General features: G+C 40.6%; 3 protein-coding genes across 3 annotated transcripts; 1 reads left to right on the top strand and 2 right to left on the bottom strand.

Annotated features, from left to right (window-relative positions):
- Window positions 1-3189: 3189 nt before the first annotated feature.
- On the bottom strand, window positions 3190-5603 carry krt15 (keratin 15). The gene is made up of 7 exons (XM_046046940.1): window positions 5035-5603; window positions 4711-4793; window positions 4430-4586; window positions 4150-4311; window positions 3903-4028; window positions 3533-3750; window positions 3190-3427 (listed from the first exon to the last, which is right to left on the bottom strand). The coding sequence occupies exons 1-7, from the start codon at window positions 5551-5553 to the stop codon at window positions 3307-3309; spliced, it is 1386 nt and encodes a 461-aa protein (XP_045902896.1). The 5' UTR covers window positions 5554-5603; the 3' UTR covers window positions 3190-3306.
- A 5184-nt stretch (window positions 5604-10787) lies between these two features.
- krt99 (keratin 99) lies at window positions 10788-18798 on the bottom strand. Its single transcript, XM_046046941.1, has 9 exons — window positions 18384-18798; window positions 17516-17644; window positions 15754-15836; window positions 15327-15483; window positions 15002-15163; window positions 14734-14859; window positions 11710-11954; window positions 11569-11603; window positions 10788-11459 (listed from the first exon to the last, which is right to left on the bottom strand). Exons 1-9 carry the CDS (start codon window positions 18687-18689, stop codon window positions 11353-11355), a joined length of 1350 nt encoding a protein of 449 aa, XP_045902897.1. The 5' UTR covers window positions 18690-18798; the 3' UTR covers window positions 10788-11352.
- Window positions 18418-22674, top strand: LOC123969488 (gastrin/cholecystokinin-like peptide). The gene is made up of 3 exons (XM_046046943.1): window positions 18418-18834; window positions 22179-22439; window positions 22598-22674. Exons 1-3 carry the CDS (start codon window positions 18828-18830, stop codon window positions 22672-22674), a joined length of 345 nt encoding a protein of 114 aa, XP_045902899.1. The 5' UTR covers window positions 18418-18827.
- Window positions 22675-22771: the final 97 nt, after the last annotated feature.

Below are 22771 nucleotides of genomic sequence, written 5' to 3'. Positions count from 1 at the left end.
AAGCGGCCAGCACCGCGACCAACTGTGGGAATGGGACCAGAGATAAAAACGGACTTTCCACACTGCTTTAAAAAGTTAAAAAGACGGTTAAAATCTGATTTTGTCAGCTCAGACTGCCGAAGAGCTGTGTCATTTGTTCCGAAATGGACTATCACTCTTGTGATCCGGATCTCGTAATTACTAGATAATGATAAATTTGGAAATAGCCTTCACAGATTCGAGCTTCAGGGATCAATAACTCGTAAGCAAAATGTGTTTAAAACACAAACGATGCCTCTTTGTTATCGTAGTTAAGTACACAACAAGCTTCAAGTACATTTTCACAAGTCTTCCTAGGAGCGGCACAAATAACATTGGTCTCTACGTGCAGCAGGCTGTCAGAGTGCGGAGGAACCGTCTACAAAGTGCAACACCGACAACACACATAACTTCACACTTATACAATGTAGTGCTCCCAAAATCACCTTACACATTAATGATATATGCTAATACAACACTTAGTTTAGGGGGAAAATACTTTTGCATACCTAATATTAGGTAGGCCTATGTTTAATATTCAATAAAGGCTGTAGTGTCTAAAAAATCACCCCAAGTATCAGTGATCTCATGTTGATGATACTATAACACTTAGTTTGTAGAAATATTGTTGCGCATAATTTTGGAAAAAATTTCTCTTCAATAACTTCACTTTTAAGAGTTTTAGTGTCTCAAAAATCACCCCACAAATCACTGATGTCCTGCTTGTGATACTTCAACACTTGTAGAAATAGTTTTGCATAATTTTGGAGAATTTCTTCTTTTCAATAAATTTACCGTAATAAGCTGTAGTGTCTCCAAAATCACCCCAATCATCAATGGAGAACAGGTGCCACCAATCAGGCAGACAGACAATTTCCCCTGAAGGTCTGCAAAATAAGGTCCCCCAACACTTTAAAGAATTTCACATCGTGTCCGTTTGGGAACAATCTGGGAACAACAACAACAAGGCAACGTCTTTGACACCAGCAGGAACGTTATCAAAATGTTCTAGGAAAGTAAAATGTCTGGCTGGGTATCTGTATAACAGTGAAGAAGTAGCATCAATAGAAGACCACCGATGATTGAAGTGATTTTGGAGACACTACTGCTTATAACATGACATTTATTCATTTAGCTGACACTTTTATCCAAAGCGACTTACAATCGCTATATGTGTCAGAGGTCGCACAAAATTATGCAAAACTGCATTTCTACAAACTAAGTGTTGCGGTATCATAAGCAGGAGATCACTGACATGTGAGGTGATTTTGGAGAAACTACAGCCTTTAACAGTGTAGTTACTGAATATTAAAAATAGGCCTACCTAATATTAGGTATGCAAAAGTCTTTTTCCCCCAAACTAAGTGTTGTACTCATTAGCCTTTTTATCTAATTGTTTTTGTTCTACAGCACCAAATGGCAGACAGAGTTAGAAGAAAGTAACAATACACGTACAAACTAGCTGGTTAAGAACGTCTAGCATTCAAGACCCAAACATTCTTTCAGGGTTGGTGGAGACCAAACAACACCAAAAGGCCAATTAATAGTGGACTTACAGTACTAAAGTGGCCATATGGCTCTAATGGCACTGTAATGTTGGCCATATACATATCATTAATGCATGTTGGAAACAAAGGCTGGCCTGTGTGGACCGATCCAGCAGACTAGCCACTGAAGTTCAAATTGCTGAAAAAGTTAATGCTGGTTCTGACAGAAAGGTGTCAGAACACACAGAGCATCGCAGTTTGTTGTGTATGGGGCTGCGTAGCCCCAGACCAGTTAGGGTGCCCATGCTGACCCCTGTCCACTGCTAAAGCACCTACTATGGTCATGTGAGCATCAGAACTGGACGACGGAGTAATAGAAGAAAGTGGCCTGGTCTGAGGAATCAAGTTTTCTGTTACATCACGTGGATGGCTGGGTGCATGTGGGGCACACATGGCACCATGATGCACTATGGGAAGAATCCGAGCCAGCGAAGGCAGTGTGATGCTTTGTGTAATGCACCCTGCCACAAAACAAAAATGGTTCAGGAATGGTTTCAGGAGTACAACAGCAAGTTCAAGGTGTTGACTTGGCCTCCAAATGAGATCTCAGTCCAATCAAGCATCTGTGGGATGTGCTGGACAAATATGTCCAATCCATGGAGGCCCCACCTTGCAACTTACAGGACTTAAAGGATCTGCTGCTAACGTCTTTGTGCCAGATACCACAGCACACCTTCAGAGGTCTAATGGAGTCCATGCATTGACGGATCAGAACTGCTTTGGCAGCAAAAGGGGGACCTACACAATATTAGGCAGGTGGTCAAAATGTTATGGCTGATCGTGGTATATTGTTTTAGGACTGAGTGTGTTCCTGCGACACATGAAGTGAAAATGTTATCATTTTTCCATAAAAGATATATCTGTGCAACTTTTGACTGGACTCATCAAAGTGATTCATTTTGATATTTAATATTGGTTTTCATAGAGCCTAGGAAAGCCAAAGCACTAGGAAAAAAAGAGTGCTCTCTGGTATCAGTACTTAAAATACACACGTACTCTGCCCCCCAGTGGCCTAATGTTGTTTTGTGCAGATTTAATCAGCGTTATGAGGGACTGGGGCCTATCCCGGCATGCAGTGGGGGAAAGTAAAGCAAACTCCCCCCTTCCTTGACAAGTTGCCAGTCCAGTCTAACAACCAGAGACTAGTTATGAGACGTTAAGGCTACATTGGTACATTGTATAGTTGTGAATTATTGGTGAAAAATGCTAAGCATGCATGGTGTTTGTGAACATACACTCTGCTTCAGAGCTGTACGACTGTAGTGTTATACTGCTGATCAAGCCTGTGTTGCCTCTGGGGCTTCCTGAACTCACTGGAATCTCAGGGGAAATTGTTGAGGAGCAGGGAGAGCTTTATTACTCTATTTGCTTAGATGTTCCCAACTAGCCTCAGGATGCATATTAGCAACCCCACAATATATTCACTGCCTCAATTTCTCTATCTTTTAAAATGCAGGACATAATGTGGCTGACCCTGTGCCAGCCTCAAGCTATTCTGAGCATGTTTTTCACACATATCTGTCACAGACCTTTGGTTCATGCCATAACAATCCCACTATAATGACATTGTTTGGAATTAAGACACAAATAAGTCAAACAAAAAACGACAACATGGTAGTCAGCAAACTGGCAGCCATTTATTGCATTCACATGTGTATGTGAAGGTAGTATTAGGTTAACAAGTTGTGGTTGTGGTCCTCAGGAGTTGCCCCTTTGTGTTGGGTTTGCTGCGTGAGACAGATTATTTGGTGGTTGTAGAGGAGGACACCAGCTTGCCGTCCTTCAGTTCCTCTGTGACCACTATCACCCTGGAAGTGGTTTTCTTTGAACTGCCACCGGAACTGCCACCTGAACTGCTGAAACTGTGGAGTGAAAGAATTACAGTGCAAGCGTTAATAATATGTTTAATGCTTCAATTTAAAGACTTAGTTATTGGTTTACGATGAAAGGAGAGAACTGTTTTTTACCTGCCCTCTCCGTCCATCAGCCTCTTGTATTCTGCAATCTCCATCTCCAGCCGTGCCTTGATGTCAAGCAGCATGTTATAGTCTTGGCTCTGGCGCTCCATGTCACCACGCAGATTTGTCAGTTGTTCCTCTAGGCTGGTGACCTGCATCTGGAGGCTTTGGAGCTGCATGGAATACTGCCTTTCTGTGTCAGCTAAAGTGCCTTCCAGGGAGGATTTCTGGAGGAGGAAGGTGAAGAGACGAGGGACAGAGAAAAGAAAGAATGAATACAATGAAACATTCATGAAAATCCATCTTGCTGAGGATGGGATAGGTAGAGAATGTAACTGTAAAGAGGAATAAAGATTTGTCCCGGATCATTATCACTTACCATGCTAAGTTGTGACTGTAACTCAATCTGCAGGCCCTGTAGTGTTCGACGGAGTTCAGAGATTTCTGACTTTGACGACTGGAGAACTTCTGTGCTGACCGCCACCTCCTTGTTCAATTCCTCTGACTGCAATACAGAGGGGAGAACATCAGTGGAAATGTAAAAACTTATGTTCGTACAACAGTCTAGTAGGGGAGGAGAAATTACTTCAATAAATGTCACCACCATGGCTTTGGTCCAGTCTTACCTTTGATTGGAACCAGGCTTGAAGTTCTTTCTGGTTCTTGGCGGCCACGCTCTCGTACCCCTCACGGATCTCAGCCATAATGCTGGACAGGTCTACCTGCGGTTTGGCGTCCACTTCCACGTTGATCTGTCCACTCATCTGGTTCCTCATGGCTGCCAATTCCTGATGAATAAGAGTTGTTTGGTAAGAGATGAGTTGTTTGAGTACATTTTATTCTATGTTTTGAGACAGCAAATGAATTGCAGTGCAAATCCACTCAGATGACTGTAAAGATACTCACCTCCTCGTGGTTCTTTTTGAGGTAGATCAGCTCCTCCCTCAGGCCTTCTATTTGCATCTCCAGGTCTGATCTGGCCAGCGTCAGCTCATCCAACAGTCTCTTTAGACCGGCGATATCTGCCTCCACTGACTGACGCATGGCGAGCTCATTCTCATATCTGTGGGGCAGCAAGAGATCAGACATTTGCACTTTAACATCAGTACATACAGTACACCTTCTATGTATTGCTTCAGAGTATTCACTATGTGTTGAACACTTCTGTCTCTCATCCTGAAACATACTTGTTCTTGAAGTCGTCTGCGGCCAGTTTAGCATTGTCAATGGACAGATAGATGCCTCCATTTATACAGGTGGCATTCTGGATCTGTGTGATGAAGCAATGTTTCATTTTACATAATTATAATTAAGTTTTTCATCAAACTGTCTCAAACTGCAAACAAATTATGCAAGTAGGTTGTCATCAACATTGCATGTAACATGAGGACATTAATGGTATAAACAAAATCATGCATTTGCAATCCAACTTGGGGTAAGTTAAAGTTCCTTAAAGTACTTAAATTACATTGTGACATTTTTAAGCATCTCATTTAGGAATCAGAACATACCTTTCCCTGCAGGTCAGCAATGGTGGCCTCAAAAGCTGAGTAGTCCCGGGCAGTGGGGGAGGTCTTACTTTCCAAAAACTGCCGGATCTTGAGCTCCAGCTCAGTGTTTGCCTTCTCCAGGGTGCGCACCTTCTCCAGGTAGGAGGCCAGACGGTCGTTCAGGTTCTGCATGGTGGCCTTCTCATTGGCCCCAACATCAGCACCACCATCTCCAACGTAGCCTCCACCACCTCCCATGCTGAAACCACCTCCACCACCTCCACCGCTGTAGCCGCCATAGCCACCTCCACTGCCATAGCCGCCTCCACTGCCATAGCCGCCTCCACCGCCGGAGGATATGGAGATTCTTGCTCCTTGGCCACCTGCGCCACCATGCACACTTGAAGCATATGACCTCCTCACCATGCCTCCACCAAAGCCTCCACTTGAGCTTCCACCAAAGCCTCCACTTGTGCCTCCACCAAAGCCTCCACCTCCGATACTTTTATAAGAATATGCACTGCTTGATCTCAGAGACATTGCGAAAACTGCTCAGGAGGTCTGCCTGTCTTGAAGAGAATGAGATGGACAGATGCAGAGCTTTGCCTCCGTTTCCTTTTTATCCTGCACAAGGCTGCCTCTGGTGTGGGTGTGGGCATGCGGGACTGAAGGGAGGAGCATTACTTAAAATGGTTTCTCTGCCCCACCCATCACACATACTCTTCAAGTTCATTTTGTGTAACGATCAGAAAAAGAAAGTAGGATTAAACTTAATCCTCTTATGTTTGCAAAAGGAAACCTCACAATTACCTGCAAACCTCATACAAAACATTATGGTTTCATTATTCATCCTTTCTACCCATGCTCCATGTTAATGTGCATGAAGACAGGGCGTCCATCTTTTGTTTCTACCAAGTATGCTGTGAATTGTCAGCAGCCACCCCCGCTTCAGGTTAGTTACCCAGTCTAATCTATGATGTGTCTTTATTGAATTTGTGCCATAATTCTTGAGCAAGACTGCAATACTGTGCTTGCCAAACCTGTTAGGTTGCCAAGTCAACAAGAACTGTAAATACTGAAAAAATGGATCAGTTTTTTTTTTTTACTTGACTTTCAGCCAGCACACACCTCTTAGGCTTTTGTCATCATGTTATCTTGCATGAAAATTATCTTTTAAGTATCAGCTCTTTTGTTTTCCATAGTTTCACATCATAAACTTTAGAGTTTAATACATTCTCTTTTGATTTGCTTATTAACAGCCTGCAGGGTCGCCAGTCAGAAGCGATTTTTATAGACGCTCGTGATGTCAGTAGATACCCGATCTTATTCAAGACTGGGCTCAGCACTGCAGGAAAGCTCACCACAAATGTGTCTGCATGTTATTTATTTATCTTGGCATTGCATGTTGGCATGGGCATCATGCCCAAACAGGAACAAGCTCTTGCTTGTTTGTTCCATTTCTCCACAATTTTTTTTACAGTACTCCAGAGGATTCTGCTCACATCAAGCATGTGGAAAGGTTGATTTAATGAAGGAAACTCAGGCTTTTAAACTTTTACAGTTTTGGATTCATATTGTAAGAATAATGCTTGTGGTTAAATCTAACAAAGAGCTGTTTTACCTTGAACTAAAAAAGACCATTACAGACTGTGCATACACAGAGCTTAGATTAATACAACCCAGATGTTTCTCTTCACTGCTGCTTTTTATTTTGAGGTTGCAAACTCATCTCATGCATGTGCTAAAAGGGCTATAAATAATGTCCCAGATACTGATTAGTTTGAAACCCCTGTAATATACAAAGTGAAGATAGTTTTGTCGCTCTGGAGATAGCATTTTCACACCGACATGCCAAATTCTTGTGTGTACACACTGTAACGTATAGCTCTGTACAGCTTAGTTGCACTTTAAGGGTTTCACTGCTCCATTGTGAGATGCCCAAAGTCTTTCTTTTAAGAGTGATTCCCAATTTTACCTGCTGTTGTAGAAAGCTTCTGGTTGATCTTCACTTTGATGAATGAAAGAATAAACTCATTGTGCCTCAGTTGTTCTTACTTACAAATATATAAGTTTTTTCATTACAACACAAATCTGTTGACATAGAAGATCTTGGTGCAGCATGAACGCGTGGGCACAAACATATCAAAAATGTATAGTCACAAACGATAACACCTGGTCTTATACTATCTTGGAGGGAGAAAGGAAAACAATTATGGGTAACTGTAAGTCAGTGTCAAAGTGTGTCTCAGTTCAGTATTGTCTGAGCCTGGAAATTTTCCAAGGTCTATCATATCTCTAGCTCCAGTTCTGTTCCTCCTAACATAAAAAATAACTAATCTGAAGACCACTGAGGCATCTCAGGTCAACAAAACGTCAAGTGCAACATTAGAAATTCTTCTTACCCATACAGTTCTTACACACCTGCAAGTATTCTGTAGCAACAAAACATTTGCTGAAATTTACAGCTAAGCAAATGTACATTTGTAACCTTTCAAACATTAAGCTTCCAATCTTACATCCTAACTATATGTCCTTTGCACTACCAGCAGATCCAAGTGTTGGTGTAAATGTGCGTTCACATACTACAGCTGAACACAAGAGAGTCTATGCACTGTGTTGTATTTGTGCAATCAGACATCCTTGTGATAGAATAACATGAGGGTGTGGCACAGGTGGGGCAGTTTAAAAACACAATGTTGTGGAGAGTTTACTGTATGTTAGTGTCAGAGTTAGAAGAACAATAATCAATGACCTGTTAATGTTTGAGAGATTTAAGGCACTGAAAAACATGTTTCACTGTGAACAGTGAGTCCCATAAGACTCAATAAAACTCATGTTTTCTCTATAATAGTTGTAAGAATAGCTCACCTTTTATGGAATATAATACAGAACTCATGTTGACACATCACAAAACTTGCAGCTAATGTTTATTTAAAAAATACATTTTAATAGCAATCAGTGTAATAGAAATGATGTAAAGCTTGAACGAGTCATTTTTCGGTAGGCAACAATAGCACCAGCCCTCATGCTGCACTGCACATTAAAGAAGGTAAAGTTAGAGAACGCAGGAAGATAAGGTTGAGTTGCAAAATTTGAATTTTTCCTAATTTTCAAAAGCTTTCCTTTTCTGAAATTAGGAAAAACAGTTATTAAAAATTCACCTTAACCAATTTTCACTGACCTAAGTCTGGTCATTCAACGCATTCTCATCTCAATGTGTCATAACTGACGCTTTCAGACATCGTGACAAAGCGTAAGGATTTTACGCTAAAGGTAGCCTTCTGCGTCTTTGCTACGTTGCCACAAGGGAGGCTAACCCTACCTGTTAGCAGCTGTTGGGTTAGCCCGTCGACATATATAAAGTCAGTGAGTTAGGTTTAGGTACTAACATTTCTGATGGTTATGGTAGGTAAGGGTAGGGGCTTCGGGGGGCTGTCAACACCTTTATCTACACCTAGCTACCCCTAGCTAACTAGCACTTCCGGTCTGTACAGGACGCCCCAGAGCGTCTCATGGAGACGCTGAAGGGTACCTTTAGCGTCAAATAACTACGTTTTGTCACTTTTTCTGAGAGCGTTGGCATTACAGGTCCTGAAATACACCAGTCTTTTTTGTCAATCTGTCTGTCCAGACTGAAATACCTCAACAACTAACAGATGGATTGCCATGCCATTTTTAAAGACATTCATGGTCCCAGGAGGATGATAATGACTTGGATACCTGGATTTTTCCCTCCATTGTCACCCTGATGTTGATATTTGTGGTTCAGAGTGAAATATCTTGACAAATATAGGAAAGATTGCTGTGGAATTTGCTACAAACATTCAAGGACTTTTGGTGATCATATGACTTTCCCTGTTCTAATTTACTTGATGTAATAATATATAATATAATATATGTATAATTATTATGGCTCTTACTCACTTGTGAAACACAAAACTGTCAAGTGTGTCCACTTTTAACTGTGTCACATTGTTCTGTTACAGGTCACATCTCTTTGTCAATATGCTTCCTTAGTGTTATCAACCTAAACTTCATAGATGGATTTAAATCATTTGAAAACAGAATGAAGGTATTTAGTTTTCATGCAATGATCTGCATCAAACAAACACTGCACACTCTTCTGCTCACATAAAAAAAGAACTTGTGGTTTAGATGAGATGTGATTAATGGTGATGGTATGTGGTAGGCCAAGGTGTGACTGTGGTTCTCATTGTGGAGTATGAAAGAAGCATGCTTTTAATTAAGATACTCCTCGAATCTGGTGTTTGCTTGATTCACTAAAAGAAATTTTCAGATTTTCAGATGATATGATTAAAATATATTCAAAGCTCACTAAAGACTTACGTCCTGCATTTAGTGGACGACAATCTGCTATGCACATGGCATGTGTGGGGGTTATACTCGCAGTTCAGCTTGCAGAGCTTTTGCCAAAAATCATAAATAAGTCTTTTTGACACATTTACTGCGTCACACACCCCATCCACTTTTCATGTAAATGGGAATTACTTCTCAGAATGCAAAAAGCTCATTCAAGTCTGAGTACGAAGTGCATCCCTGACACAAATAACTGCAGCTTGTGCTAAAATCAGGAACAGTATGTATGAAATGCGCTGCAGCCTAAGGGCTTTTACCTGGGTGTGTAATTCTCATGTATAAGCCTACATGAAACAATATGTCACTTTCTGCCTCATGTAGTAGGGGAAATGAGGGCAGCATCAGGTGTTTTTTGACAAGACTCATCATCCTATTTCAGGCCCAGACTGGTTTCAGCTGAATCTTGGTATGCCTTGCAGGTAGTGGCCGCACCCTTTTCAGGAATGATTAATGCAACACCTCGGATGTTCAGATGCGGTGAGAGGTCTGGAAATTTACAAAAGAGAACTTTGGACTCAAGATTCACGGCCATTAGCAAGATATAAAAGTAACTGATATATTAAATCAACAGCTTTATTGTCTTCTAGATAGTGGGAGTTAACTGAACTGAACTGAATGAAGCACACAATTAAGCACTTAATTGTTTAGGTTTTGGTACTAATAGAGATTATTGTAGTCAGCTGATGGGAAAACCTACATTTCCTCATGTGATGCACAAAGCCATTAACTAACACGACCTTAATCAGAAGTGCAAAAGCAAAGAAAGCACATTCGCAGGGAATTTGCCCACCAGTTTTAAATGGGACTTTCTGTATGTATGTGTTAGGGGTCAGGTTCCAACAGCGGTGCACCATGTGTTTTTTGTAAGTGATTTTGTCCTGTCTAGCTGCTGAAAAACTGATGATAAATAGCAACAATGTGTTAATAGAGTATAGCACAAAAGCACTGAAAGAAAGGGAGTCTTCTTGACTCATTTTGACTGACAGATTAAGCCGTAAAGTCAATGAATCACTAATGTTTGGATGAATGGACATCTCAAGTCTCCACTTGATTCAGCTCCACCCAAATGAAGAAGGCTTTGATGACTCAAGGGAGACCAAAAACCTCACTCAAATAAATCTATACTTGAGACATATGACACACTATACATAGTTCTAGTGTACAACATGGCATAAACATTTTGCCTTGATTTTGTGCTTTTTGCTGACCATTGTTTATTATCCAGTTAAAATAACTATAACTTCTAAACATATCTTGTGCAGCAACAATCTGTTTTCAATTAAGCAAAATAAGGTTATGCAATCCAGTAAAGTTGTGCCAGGACTTCACTTTTAAAGAGGACAAAGTGACACCTAGTGGCCATGAGTGACATTACACCCTAAATAATACAAGAAAAATGAATGGCACATTTTGCTTTACTTTAGTTTCTTGTAATGATTTTCACAAGAGTATCTGCAAAGGAAAACTACAGGAGACACCAATCTGGGCTCATACAACAAAAACATTACTAAGTTTGAATCATTTTCTTTCCTTTCCCTTTTGCAGTTCCTTTGTTATAAGTTTTGCTATGATTAACATTTGTTAATGAAACATCCAAATACAAACTATAACCCACCTTTCTGAATTGTAATACACATTTTTGATTTAAGAATACACATCCTTATCTTTGCTTTCTGGATTTTAATCATATTTTGGTATCGTACTTATCTGAACAAGCATCTGCCATGGAAAGATTATCACTTGCTGCAACCCTGCTATATAAATATAATTCAAAGAAAAAAAAGAACCTGCCAAAGTAACCTCCTTAAAAAGCTAGATAAAGGGATTTGTTTGGTTGAATTGACAAGTTAACAGCTGACTAATTATTCTTAAAGCCAATATTATGAGTCAACTGATAACATTTAGGGGCCAAATCAACATGGAAAAAAATAGGTTTAGTGGCAGCAGAGGTGAGCAGAGGTGTTACTGAATGTCCTCCACTTGGGTGTCAACACTGGAGGACACCACCCTTCCATCAACGATCTCCTCCACGATGGTCTTCACTCTCCTCTCGATGTGGGGCTTATGCTCTACAGAGGTGGAGAACAAACATAATGGATCATGTGACTACATTGCAATGATTCAATAATATTGTCACAAGGTCAGAAGGTCTTTTTAGTGAATTACGGGGATTCCTACCTTCCACTTCCACGACCTTGCTGATGACCACAGCCCTATGGAGAGAGGGAACATTATTTTAAAACACATTGTATTCCTTTAGCTGTTGGCCTGCTACTTTCACTTTAAAGATGTAAAGAAATGTAATGATTAATAGTTCACTTTTTTTGTTCGTAATGCCTGGTCTCGTGCAGCTCTCCGTCCAGCAGCCTCCTGTACTCAGCGATCTCCAGTTCCAGCCTCATCTTGATGTCCAGCAGCAGGTTGTAATCAGTTTGCTGCTGCTCGAGGGAGACTTTCAGCTGCTGCAGCTCGACCTCCAGCATGTTGATGGTCATCTGCAGCTGGCTGAGCTGACTACTGTATCGACTCTTCACTTCCTCCATATTCTGCTGCATGCACTGAATCTGCAGGACAGACAGGAATAATGTTAGAAAAGCTGTGAGAGTTACCAGGGCAAAGGGCTGCCCTTTTGTCTCCCTGTTGAGAAATTACGAAGTTACAGTTTCATGATGTATCTGAACAACACTAATTTAAAGGATAGGTTCACAATTTCTCTCTCTCTGTCTTTAAACAATAGTCAGGTGCCCATATGAACATTAAAATAGTTTACGCTTGCTGTGATCATTCCTCCGGTTCATATTGGCCGACAAAAGATTCCTTCCTCGTGTGCTTCAAATTGTCACAGTCCTCGTTCTGGACAAACATACGCAGATTCCAAATTTTATCAAAGTTAATATGAGGCTTCAGCGGTATTAGTAAGTCAGATCCTGTGTGTATCTTCCAGATTTACAGTTAGGCTACTACTTTGAAACATGAACGTCGTTTTTCTACTGTTTACCTCCAGTCATGTCAAGTCAAGTCAAGTCAAGTTTATTTATAAAGCATATTTAAAAACAACCAGAGTTGCTGGACAAGTTATACAGTAGAAGACATAAAAATTTAAACCAGATAAATGAAAACAGGCCAAACAATTAATGACATACAGCAATAAGATAGAAAAACAACACAGTTAGATACAAAATAGACAAATAAAAACACAAGCGCAGGTGCCCCTAAACAGACTCAAACGCTAAAGAATAAAAATATGTTTTAAGTCGAGACTTAAAAGTGTCGATGGTGGGGGATGATCTAATAATCAGGGGTAGATTATTTCACAGTCTCGGGGCCACCACTGAAAAGGCACGATTACCCTTTGTTTTCATACGAGACTGTGGGATGGCCAAGAGGGATTTGTTTGATGATCTGAGGGGTCTGGACGAGTGATGAAACATTAGGAGGTCTGAAATATAAGATGGAGCCAGTCCATGTAACGCCTTAAAAACAATTAACAGCAACTTAAAATCGACTCTATATTTGACTGGTAACCAGTGAAGTGCAGCCAATATTGGGGAAATATGGTCCCTCTTCCTTGTACCAGTTAACAATCTAGCAGCTGCATTTTGAACAAGCTGCAAGCGTGACAAACATGACTGACAGATGCCAGAGTACAAGAATTGCAGTAATCAATTCAAGAGGATATAAGAGCATGCAAGACAGTTTATAGGTCCTTTACAGAGAGAATAGGTTTAAGTTTAGCTATGGTCCTTTAATGAAAAAAGCTACCTTTAACAACAGAGTTTATATGTTTGTCGAATTTTAATGCTGAATCAAAGATAACCGCTAAATTCCTAGCAATTAGCATTAATGGACAAGGGGCTCAGATTTTTTGATAATTCCTCAATTGAGTTAGGGGAACCAAATAATATTACTTCTGTCTTGTTTTCATTTAGTTGGAGAAAGTTCATTGCCATCCAACGCTTAATATCATTTAGACAGTTGGAAATGGACTGTAAGAACATTGAATCACCTGACTTCAGAGGTAAGTACAGCTGTGTATCATCAGCATAGCAGTGGTATAATATATCATGTTTACGGAGAATGGAGCCCAAGGGCAGCATATAAATAGAGAAAAAGATTGGTCCACATTTAATTGCTGCTGAAGAAGAGGAAATGTTAACAGAAAAGGTTCTATCTCTCAAGATTGAAACCACTGTAGTGACACCCTGGATACCAAAAGCTTGCTGGAGGCGATCCGGGATGATCAACGGTGTCAAAAGCCGCACTGAGGTCAAGCAAGAGTAAAATAGCACAATTTCCAGTATCACCAAACAGCAACAAATCATTTAGTACCTTAAGCAGTGCAGTTTCTGTGCTGTGATGTACCCTGAAACCTGACTCAAAGTCAGTGGGCACTTTGTTTTCAGCTAAAAACGAGGAGAGTTGAGAAAGAACGACCTTCTCCAATATTTTGAACATAAAAGATAATTTAGAAAAATCCATAGGGTCAAGATTTTTTTTTAATAAGAGGCTGGATCACAACATGTTTAAAAGTGGATGGAACAATTCCATTTAAAAGAGACCTATTTATTACAGACAAAAGGCTAGAACCAAGAACATTTACAACCTCTTTCAAAAGACACAAGGGGACAGTGTCCGTAGTGGCTAAAAGTAGGCTTCATGAGTGAGGCTATATCAATCAGTTCTGACAAGGCCGCAGGCTCAAAACAATTTAGAGAGACAGGGTATGGGACTAGCTCAGATGGGTCAAGATCAGAAGGTGAGATACCAGATCTAATGACATCAACCTTATCAATAAAGAACCTCAAGAACTTCTCTGTAATTTCGGAGGTAGCATCAGGGAGTGCAGTAGCATGGTTTAGTGCAGTGTTTATTGCACTAAACAAGGTTTTAGGGTTGTGTTCATTTCTAGCAATGATATCAGAGAAATACTTCACTATTGAGACTTTGACCAGGCGTTGGTAAGATGTCATGTCGAAAGATGAAATAGTTGCCACTGTGATAACTTCTGTGTGACTGTCTGAGTATTACAACCGGTTGTGCATCTGATAAGCATTTGAACACATAATCTATTACTCCAACTGGACTTCCCATTTGTATTTCTCTGTTACATTGCACAGAACGAGGACTGTGGATTTTGTCACTTACATCGGAAGCACATTAGGAAAGGATCTTGTAATGGCCACTATGAACAGGAGGAATGATTACAGCAAGCAAATGTTTCTACGTAGACAGACTTGGAAAAAGTAGAACTCTTTAATCTAAGAACAATCCGCTAACCCTACAACATTAAAAGCCAACATTGTATGTGTCATTTTGCATTCTGTCATTTCATCCATGGCCTACCTCTGTGATGATGCTTTGTCGACTTATCTCCAAACTCTGATAGGTCCTCTTCAGCTCTGACAGCTGCGTGTGGAACGTCTTCACCTCTGTTGTACATGTAGTGATTTGTGTCTTGAGAACATCCACCTTTTTACACACACACACACACACACACACACACACAGATATACAATAAATCCCTTGACATTGCCATCTGTAAATCTTTTCATCATAGTTATTTTTTTTTCTTATTTTTTTAATTTTCAGGCACATTGTTCTCCTGTCTCACCTTAGATTGGAACCATTTCTCGAGCTCCAGCTTGTTCTTCATCACCACAGCTTCATACTGCTCTCTCATTTCCTCCAGGACCTTTATCATATCAACAGACTCTGCGCTGTCCACCTCTACATTAACAGTGCCAGTCTGCTGGATCCTAAGTTGAAGCATCTCCTGCAACATAGACATATTTTCACGTGTGCTTCCTGCCCTTCTACAGATGTGTGTCATGGCAGAGACCACCAACAGGTGGCGCCATTGTACTTGAAATTAAAACTGTCAATTTTTTTTTTAACCTGACAAGAGAGAAATTTCTCTGGAGCTGAACGGCTCTCACCTCCTCATGGGAGCTCTTGAGGTACACCAGCTCTTCTTTCAGACCCTCTAGTTGCACCTCCAAGTCACTAATGGAAAGAGTCAGGCTGTCCCGGACTCCTCTGAGACGAGACACATCGGCCTCCACCAGTGAATGCATGTTCATCTCCATCTCATATCTACACAAGGAATGGTGTAGTTGTAATTCAATTACAGGAGTGAAAGAAAAAATATGACCATTCAACTATTAGTCCTTGTGATGTTCCCGTGGATGTAAATGTTATTCCAGCCATATGAATGAAACCATTATTTCCATACATTTTTGAAAAATGATAGACTACAATTACAAAACTTTCTTCAAATGTGGTTGACATATAGGCCTATACAAATAAAATTGTTGGAGGGTGCGTGTGGATTTAGCATGAAGCAACAGAGGAGAGTAAACCTACTTTACTTTAAAGTCATCTGAAGCCAGTCGAGCATTGTCAATCTGCAGGATGATTCTTTGATTCTCTGCATATTTCCTCGAGATCTAAATAGGGGGGTGGAAAAATGTCACTATTTATTCATATGTTCACTTGTTTTATTGGACAGACTCATCAGTACATGTAGGCCCTACGTCATTTTTATGCAGAAGAGACCACCTAAACATGACATCCATCCATCCATCCATCGTCAACCGCTTACAGGGTCGCGGGGGGCTGGAGCCAATCCCAGCTGACATTGGGCGAAAGGCGGGGTACACCCTGGACAGGTCGCAAGTCCATCGCAGGACCTAAACATGACAGTGTATTCCAAAAACTGCATTTTCTACAGTGGGTTTTAAAAGAAATCTAAATGATGAAGTTTTTATGTGGAGTTCAATCCCACAGTTTATACAACACGAAGGGAATATACAGCTACTTTGGGAGTGCTCTCCTGTGGCCTGTACTACGAACATCATAAAAAATCGAAAATCACTCTGTTTTCTTCTGAATAGGCCCAATCCAAGTCTCTAAGGTCCATGATAGTGATTGTGGGCTAAACTCAGGAGTATTTCTTCACTACTAAATCCGACTGCAAAGTTTAACATAACTTTCCAGTGCATGCATAATAGTCTGCAAATTGCCTTGTAGACGATCACAATAGTGTGCGTGATGTTGCAGCCTTGCAAAGTGAGGTTTCTCTCATAAATGTGTGACTATAATGTCAGAGAATATTCAAGTTTTTTACTTATTAATAATTAAAAATTCTCTCGGATTATTACCCCCCTCCGCCTTTTTTCTATTACAATGGACCTTATGTGCAGTTGTACCTTTACATCTTACATTTATTAATTTAGCTGACGCTTTTATCCAAAGCGACTTACAATTGCTTTGCATGTCAGAGCAACTAGGGGTTAAGTGTCTTGCTCTGGTGTCTCACAGTGGGAATCGAAACCAGGTCTCCCACACCAAAGGGAAGCATCTTTTCTATGCGCCATCACCAACCCATTTTAGACATATTACACATAAAAGAAGAGCCCATAAAATACATAATAAAGATTTCAACTACAATAAGAACACTGTGAAGATAATTAGGCTACAAATTTACTCAATGCCATGCCAACAAGCCGCCCGGTCTTTGAACGCGGTGAAGTTAGTTTTAAGTTGGATATTCGACATTCACCCAGGATCCAGTGACGGCTTTTTAGTCAGTTCACCCAGTGACGGTTGTATAAGTGCGGTTAGCTCACCTCTGATGGCTCGCTTTTAACCAACGGGTGTTAGCTTAGGGACCATCAATAAATTCAAATTGTGAAAACAGTGTTATGGGAAAATCATTATTTATTTCAATAGCTTCCAAGTCATGTGACGCAGGGACTTCAAACCAATGCCGAATTGTAGTACTACACTAGGCAAATGAGACACAACCCTTCATATTTGATTTGAGTGAGTTGCATATCTCACAAATGTACGCAAAAAATTTTGCCCATAAAATACTAATAAATATTAATATAAAATATGCACTCAAACATAAAGAGGTGTGTCTCATTTGCCTAGTGTAGTACTACAATTCGGCATTGGTTTGAAGTCCCTATGTCACATGACTTGGACGCTATTGAAAAAAAAAAATCATTATTTTCCATAAATTATGAATAAATATTAATATAAAATAAAAAAATTCACTCAAATCAAATATGAAGGGGTGTGTCTCATTTGCCCAGTGTAGTACTACAACACTGAGCGGTACCTGAGCTCGGAGATCAGCGATGGTGGCGAAGTAGCTGGTGAAGTCCTTGGAAACAGTAGGAGCTCTCTTCTCGTAGAACTCTCTGATCTGCAGCTCAAGCTTCCTGTTGGCTGCTTCCAGGGAGCGCACCTGCACAAACAACCAGAGGGTGACATCAGGCAGTGACAGGTGCACATGACAGATGTGGATATTTATAGAGCACTTTAGTGCTGGCTCATAACACAACTCAATTTCTTTTTTTTTTCTTACTGTGCCATTTACTTTTTTATCCCATAAATGCATTTTGCACCAATCCTAGAAATTCGTTCTCAGCGCCATGAGTGAATGTGGACCATTAAGGTTACTGTGGCTTTATGTTATGTTCATCAAGTTAAGTTTATACAAGAAGGTCATTTATATTTTCATATTTAGTTTAAAAATACTGATGTGAAAAATAATATATTACTTTCTTATATTAGCTTCATGTTTTGTATAAAGATGTATAAAGATACTAGAATGAATAGTCATGGATGTGGGGAGGGGTCCATAGATAATACCTATGTGCAGGGTCCAAAATTTTGGGCTGCATCCCTGTGATTTGGCCAGTGTGTTAGAAGAGATCATATAATGTATTTATCAGGGTAGAAATGTCTTTGCACTTAGCTAATTTTAATGCAGGTTAAAAGAACAAACATTTTGTCTACAGTATAGGTCTAACAAAGATTCAGAGGGTTGTACAGCTCTATTCAGGGAGTGCTTTCAAGGCTTTAATCAAATCACAGGAAATTGGGAGTGTTGCAAGTAACAGTGTGCAGCAATTCGTATAATCATCATCATCATCATCATCATCATCATCATCATCATTATCATCATCATCATCATGTCTTACCTTCTCCAGGTAGGAAGCCAGGCGGTCGTTGAGGTTCTGCATGGTCACCTTCTCGTTGTTGATCACTGCCGTGTCGCCGTACGGGGTCAGTGACCCGGAGGAGAAAACAGAGTGGGACTGGGAGATGCGGGTCCCGTAACCCCCAGCTCCCCCGTACACGCTAGGTGCACGGGTCTTAAAGGAGCCCGTGGAGATGCGGGTCTGGCCGGCTCCGAGAAACTGCATCTCTCCGCTCAAGCTGATGGCGCTGCTGCTGGAGATGCTACGGGAGCTGTAGCTGCCCTGGCGGGTGAGAGTGAGAGTCATGGTGAGACGTGGAGGTGGAGCTGACCTGCAGGCGATGAGCACAGCTGGAGAATCTACGAGGAGTGACTCTGCCTGAGACAACGGTGCATTTTATAGGACTGAGAGAATGGGAACAGTGTCTGGTCCGATGCATCAACAATGTATGGTATGCAGTTGATTGGTTTTTTTGTTTTGTTTTGTTTAAAAAAAACAAAAAACTAATAGGTGTGAACATTAGCGATGATCTGTGGAAGAAGGCTGAACATCTAGAAGGGCAACTAGGTGGGAGGTAACTGATAAGCAGACAGGCATGAAGATAATAGTTTGTCATTGTCAGTTATAGCTACTTACTGCAGAAGGTTTAAATGCCACGCACTTATCTGTCTGAACATCTGCTTAGCCCGGCATTTCTACACTGAAGCCTCTTTTCTTTAAAGCCAGACAATGTCACTTTTATATAACACGATCTTCAAATCTACAAATGAAAAGTTGGATTGATAAGAAATAAAGCAAAACCTCACTAAATTCACTACATTCAGGGGTTTTGTTACAGGCTGTCAGGTATGACCAGAAGCTTATGGTGGATAACAGTTTGACAAAGCACCTGCTCACCCAAGTTGAATTCACTAGTTTTGTGTAACACAGTCACTCTTAGCCACTTTGGTTGGCATTCATGCATTCATATGGCTACCCCCATGAACTCATCAGTCCGAGTGTATTCGCATTTTAGCCAATGCACTTTTGTTTTTTAGCTGCTCATTGTACACAGAGCAATGCAGGAACAACAGCATGGCAGGCTGAAAACTCGAAAATCTAGCCAAACTAACTGAGATGCAGGGGCGTCGCTCAAAAATCTGAACCCTGAACACAAAGCATTCTTTATGGGCCCCTCCCCGCATCCACCGCCATTCATTCTAGTATCTTTTCCTCGTATCCACCTGGTCCTACTCCGCTGGATGGAAGTCGAAGGATGATGGATGACAGCGTGACGGTAGACAGCGAGGCAGGGCAGTGAACACTGATTTGCATAATGCATGTCAAAGAATTTTCTGAAAGGAATGGAATGGAAACCTAATTGTTTTTATAACCATTACAAACTGGTTCTTCCTAATTGCTTTTTTCTTTCTTTTGAACAGCTAAAAATATTTCTGTCACTTCCAACGAAGCAGGGGAAATACACAAAAGAGTTCAATGTTGTTGACATAATACATCATGCAAACAATTCCTCTCTGGGACACCCCACCCCACTGCAACCCACACACACACATACACAAAACACTGACACACCTTTTTAAAAAGACGCTTATCTAATATGCAGTCAGAAAAAGCTTTCTCAAGTGATTGGCACAAAATCCATCTCAATCTGCTGTGGAACACACCCATCAGTGGAAAGTGACTTTGCACGCCACAGCGGTCCATATTTAAGACCATTACTTTGATAAAAGGGTTTTTCATTGCAGGTAGTATACAGTTAATATTTGGATTTAGTATCATAACCCAAAGGATTTCAAGGTATTTTTGTTTTAATGTGAATCTTAATTATCAGTGTAATTCAGCAACTTGCTATTAATCCAGCTATTATCAATAATTAATTTGGTCTAAGTCAGTGGTTCTCAAAGCGGGGTCGGGGGACTCAGGGGTCCTTGAGGGGGTTTCAGATGAGGGAATCTGGGACAAACTCTTATCTAATGGGGGTCCGTGGTCTAATTTGTGTCAGTTTAGGGGTTCTTGATGTGAAAAAGTTTGAGAACCACTGGTCTAAGTAACAATGTTTACATCACAATTTCAATAAATAACTTGTTTTTAACCCACATACTTTTTTTTCACTGCAGCAAAATGCATCATTATTTTCTTCTGTAAAGGTCCACCTGTTTGAGTGCTTTGTAGCATTTTTTCCAAATATCAGACAAAACCTTTTTAACAAACCTTTTTTATGTCGCTCTTATTGCGTACTTTTGGGTCATGATCAGGACCAGTACTGATTGTGAAATTGTTGTTTTTCTGACACAGACAGACACATACTTTAAGCAAAAGACTCATCATGACCTTTTACCAACCTCACAAGTCCTGCAGCTTAAAAGAAAAAAATGATCTTCTCAAAGTTGACACATAGCTGTGAGGACTCAAGTGAAGATGAAAATAAACAAAAACCAGTGATCAGCCTTGCCTGATAAAGTCTGAATCATCCAGTCTTTGATATGGATCAGGTTTCAATGATGGGTGTGTTGAACCTGTCTAGTTAGGGCATTAAAGTAAAATCTTATGATATGTGATTGTATTTCCACCGCAGAGGAGTTTTGGTTCCTAATCCTAACTTAGAGGTTTTGGTGCCTAAATCCAACCAAGCAGTTTTGTTGCCAAAATCTAAGCAAGTAGTTTTGGTATCAAGGCCTTTTGGAAGAAAGTCTAAAGGATAAAACCCATGTGCATCACATGTGTATTTTATGTGCAGTTGCTGTCTGCAGGTGAGCACATGCATGTGCATTCTTTGCTATCCATTGTGCTGCTGTCACTTCTACTCGTATAAATCAAAGTGTGGCACATAATCAGCCGGCCACTGCTACAAAGTAAATCTGTTTGATGCTTTCACTGTTTGGTGAAAAATATTTTAAGGCTGCGTTCATGTCGTTTCTGCTTTTCTACATCTATTATACATCACATATTGTCAGTGGAAACTAGATATGCAATAACTGGGCCACAAATCTATACAGTATGTAAACAGCGCTCTGAAGTATTTTTACTAAAAGGCTAGAGTGTACGTCATCAGGGAGGTCTAGGCAAAAACATGACATGTGGAAGGAAATATTCACCTCCAACCAATCATTACATTATACACACTTTTGCTTTTTTTCAAATTACATCACCAGCTCTGCCTTTCTTAAAATTGAAAGTGGAAAACTTGTCTACAGTCCATACAGTGTTAGGTTGAATAGATGCTACACGGAAATGCGAAACAATGACTTAGTCTGCATCTGGTTCCAACATGCGTTAAATGTTAAATGTAACTGTTTAGTGCCAGTTGATAACTTGAGGACACGTGGAACCCCTGTTTTCAGCCTTTAAGTCTTCCAGCCAGTGTCTACATCGTTACATCAGGTGCTCTGTATTGGTCTCTAAAGGAGTATTGGATTTCTTATGTAAACCCATTGACTTGTTTTATTGTTATTGCAGTGCAAAAAATACATTGCCAGGTAAGTGAAAAGCTCATTAATAGGTGTGTGGATGTAGTGATCCATCGTTTCCTTTACGCACTTCCTCCCAATGCATCCGTCTACCAATCAATCAGTGAACACTGTTGATTTTAGGCCCTATCGCTTACACCAAACTTGTGGTATAAAAGGGCAGATCTGCTCAGAATCTCAAACATTGCAACTAAACTCTCCTCAGATTTCATTGTGTACATTTCTCATCCTGTCCTCACAGGTAAAGTAAAGTTTTTGGGTAGTTATTTTGTCACTTCGTAAACTTAAATTGGATTTTAACCAAGAATTCTTTTCTCTTTGTACACAGACATGTCAGGGAAAGTCATTGTGGTGTTTGCACTGTTGGTTGCAGTGCTAGTATTCGGTGCATCCGCCACTCCTCAATCCTCTGCCGCTGCAGATACTAGGGTACTACAGCAGCTTCTCACCAAGAGGGAGAAAGTGAGAGAGTTGGCTGGCAGACAGGAGCCGGAGTCTCAGACTCACTCTGCAAGGATGGAGAGACGGGCACACCTATCTGAGGATGAACGCGAGACTATGACCAAGAGAATAATGCAAGCAATTTCAGGTATGCTGCGGGGATAGGGGTGTGAAAGTTATTATCTGATATTTTGTCTATTGTGTGTGTGTGTGTGAGAGAGAATGAGTCGGGACGAGATCCAATCAGATGCTAAGATGTGTTTATTGAACCCTTGCGTGGTTCATGTAGGAATGGTTTGTTTACAGAGATGATGAACTCAGAGTGCATGTCAGATCGAGACTACCAGGGCTGGGTGGACTTTGGACGCCGGGACGCAGAGTGAGACCCAACAATGCCAAAAACAACCCGAGCGCTAAGACTCACTGCTTCATGTTCATAATTTATATGAAGTCAATGTTTTACTCTCCCTGCAACTTTAT

The sequence above is a fragment of the Micropterus dolomieu genome, linkage group LG04, assembly GCF_021292245.1.
Source record: "Micropterus dolomieu isolate WLL.071019.BEF.003 ecotype Adirondacks linkage group LG04, ASM2129224v1, whole genome shotgun sequence".
Classification (NCBI taxonomy): Eukaryota; Metazoa; Chordata; class Actinopteri; order Centrarchiformes; family Centrarchidae; genus Micropterus; species Micropterus dolomieu.
This window is presented reverse-complemented; position numbering and strand designations above follow the sequence as displayed.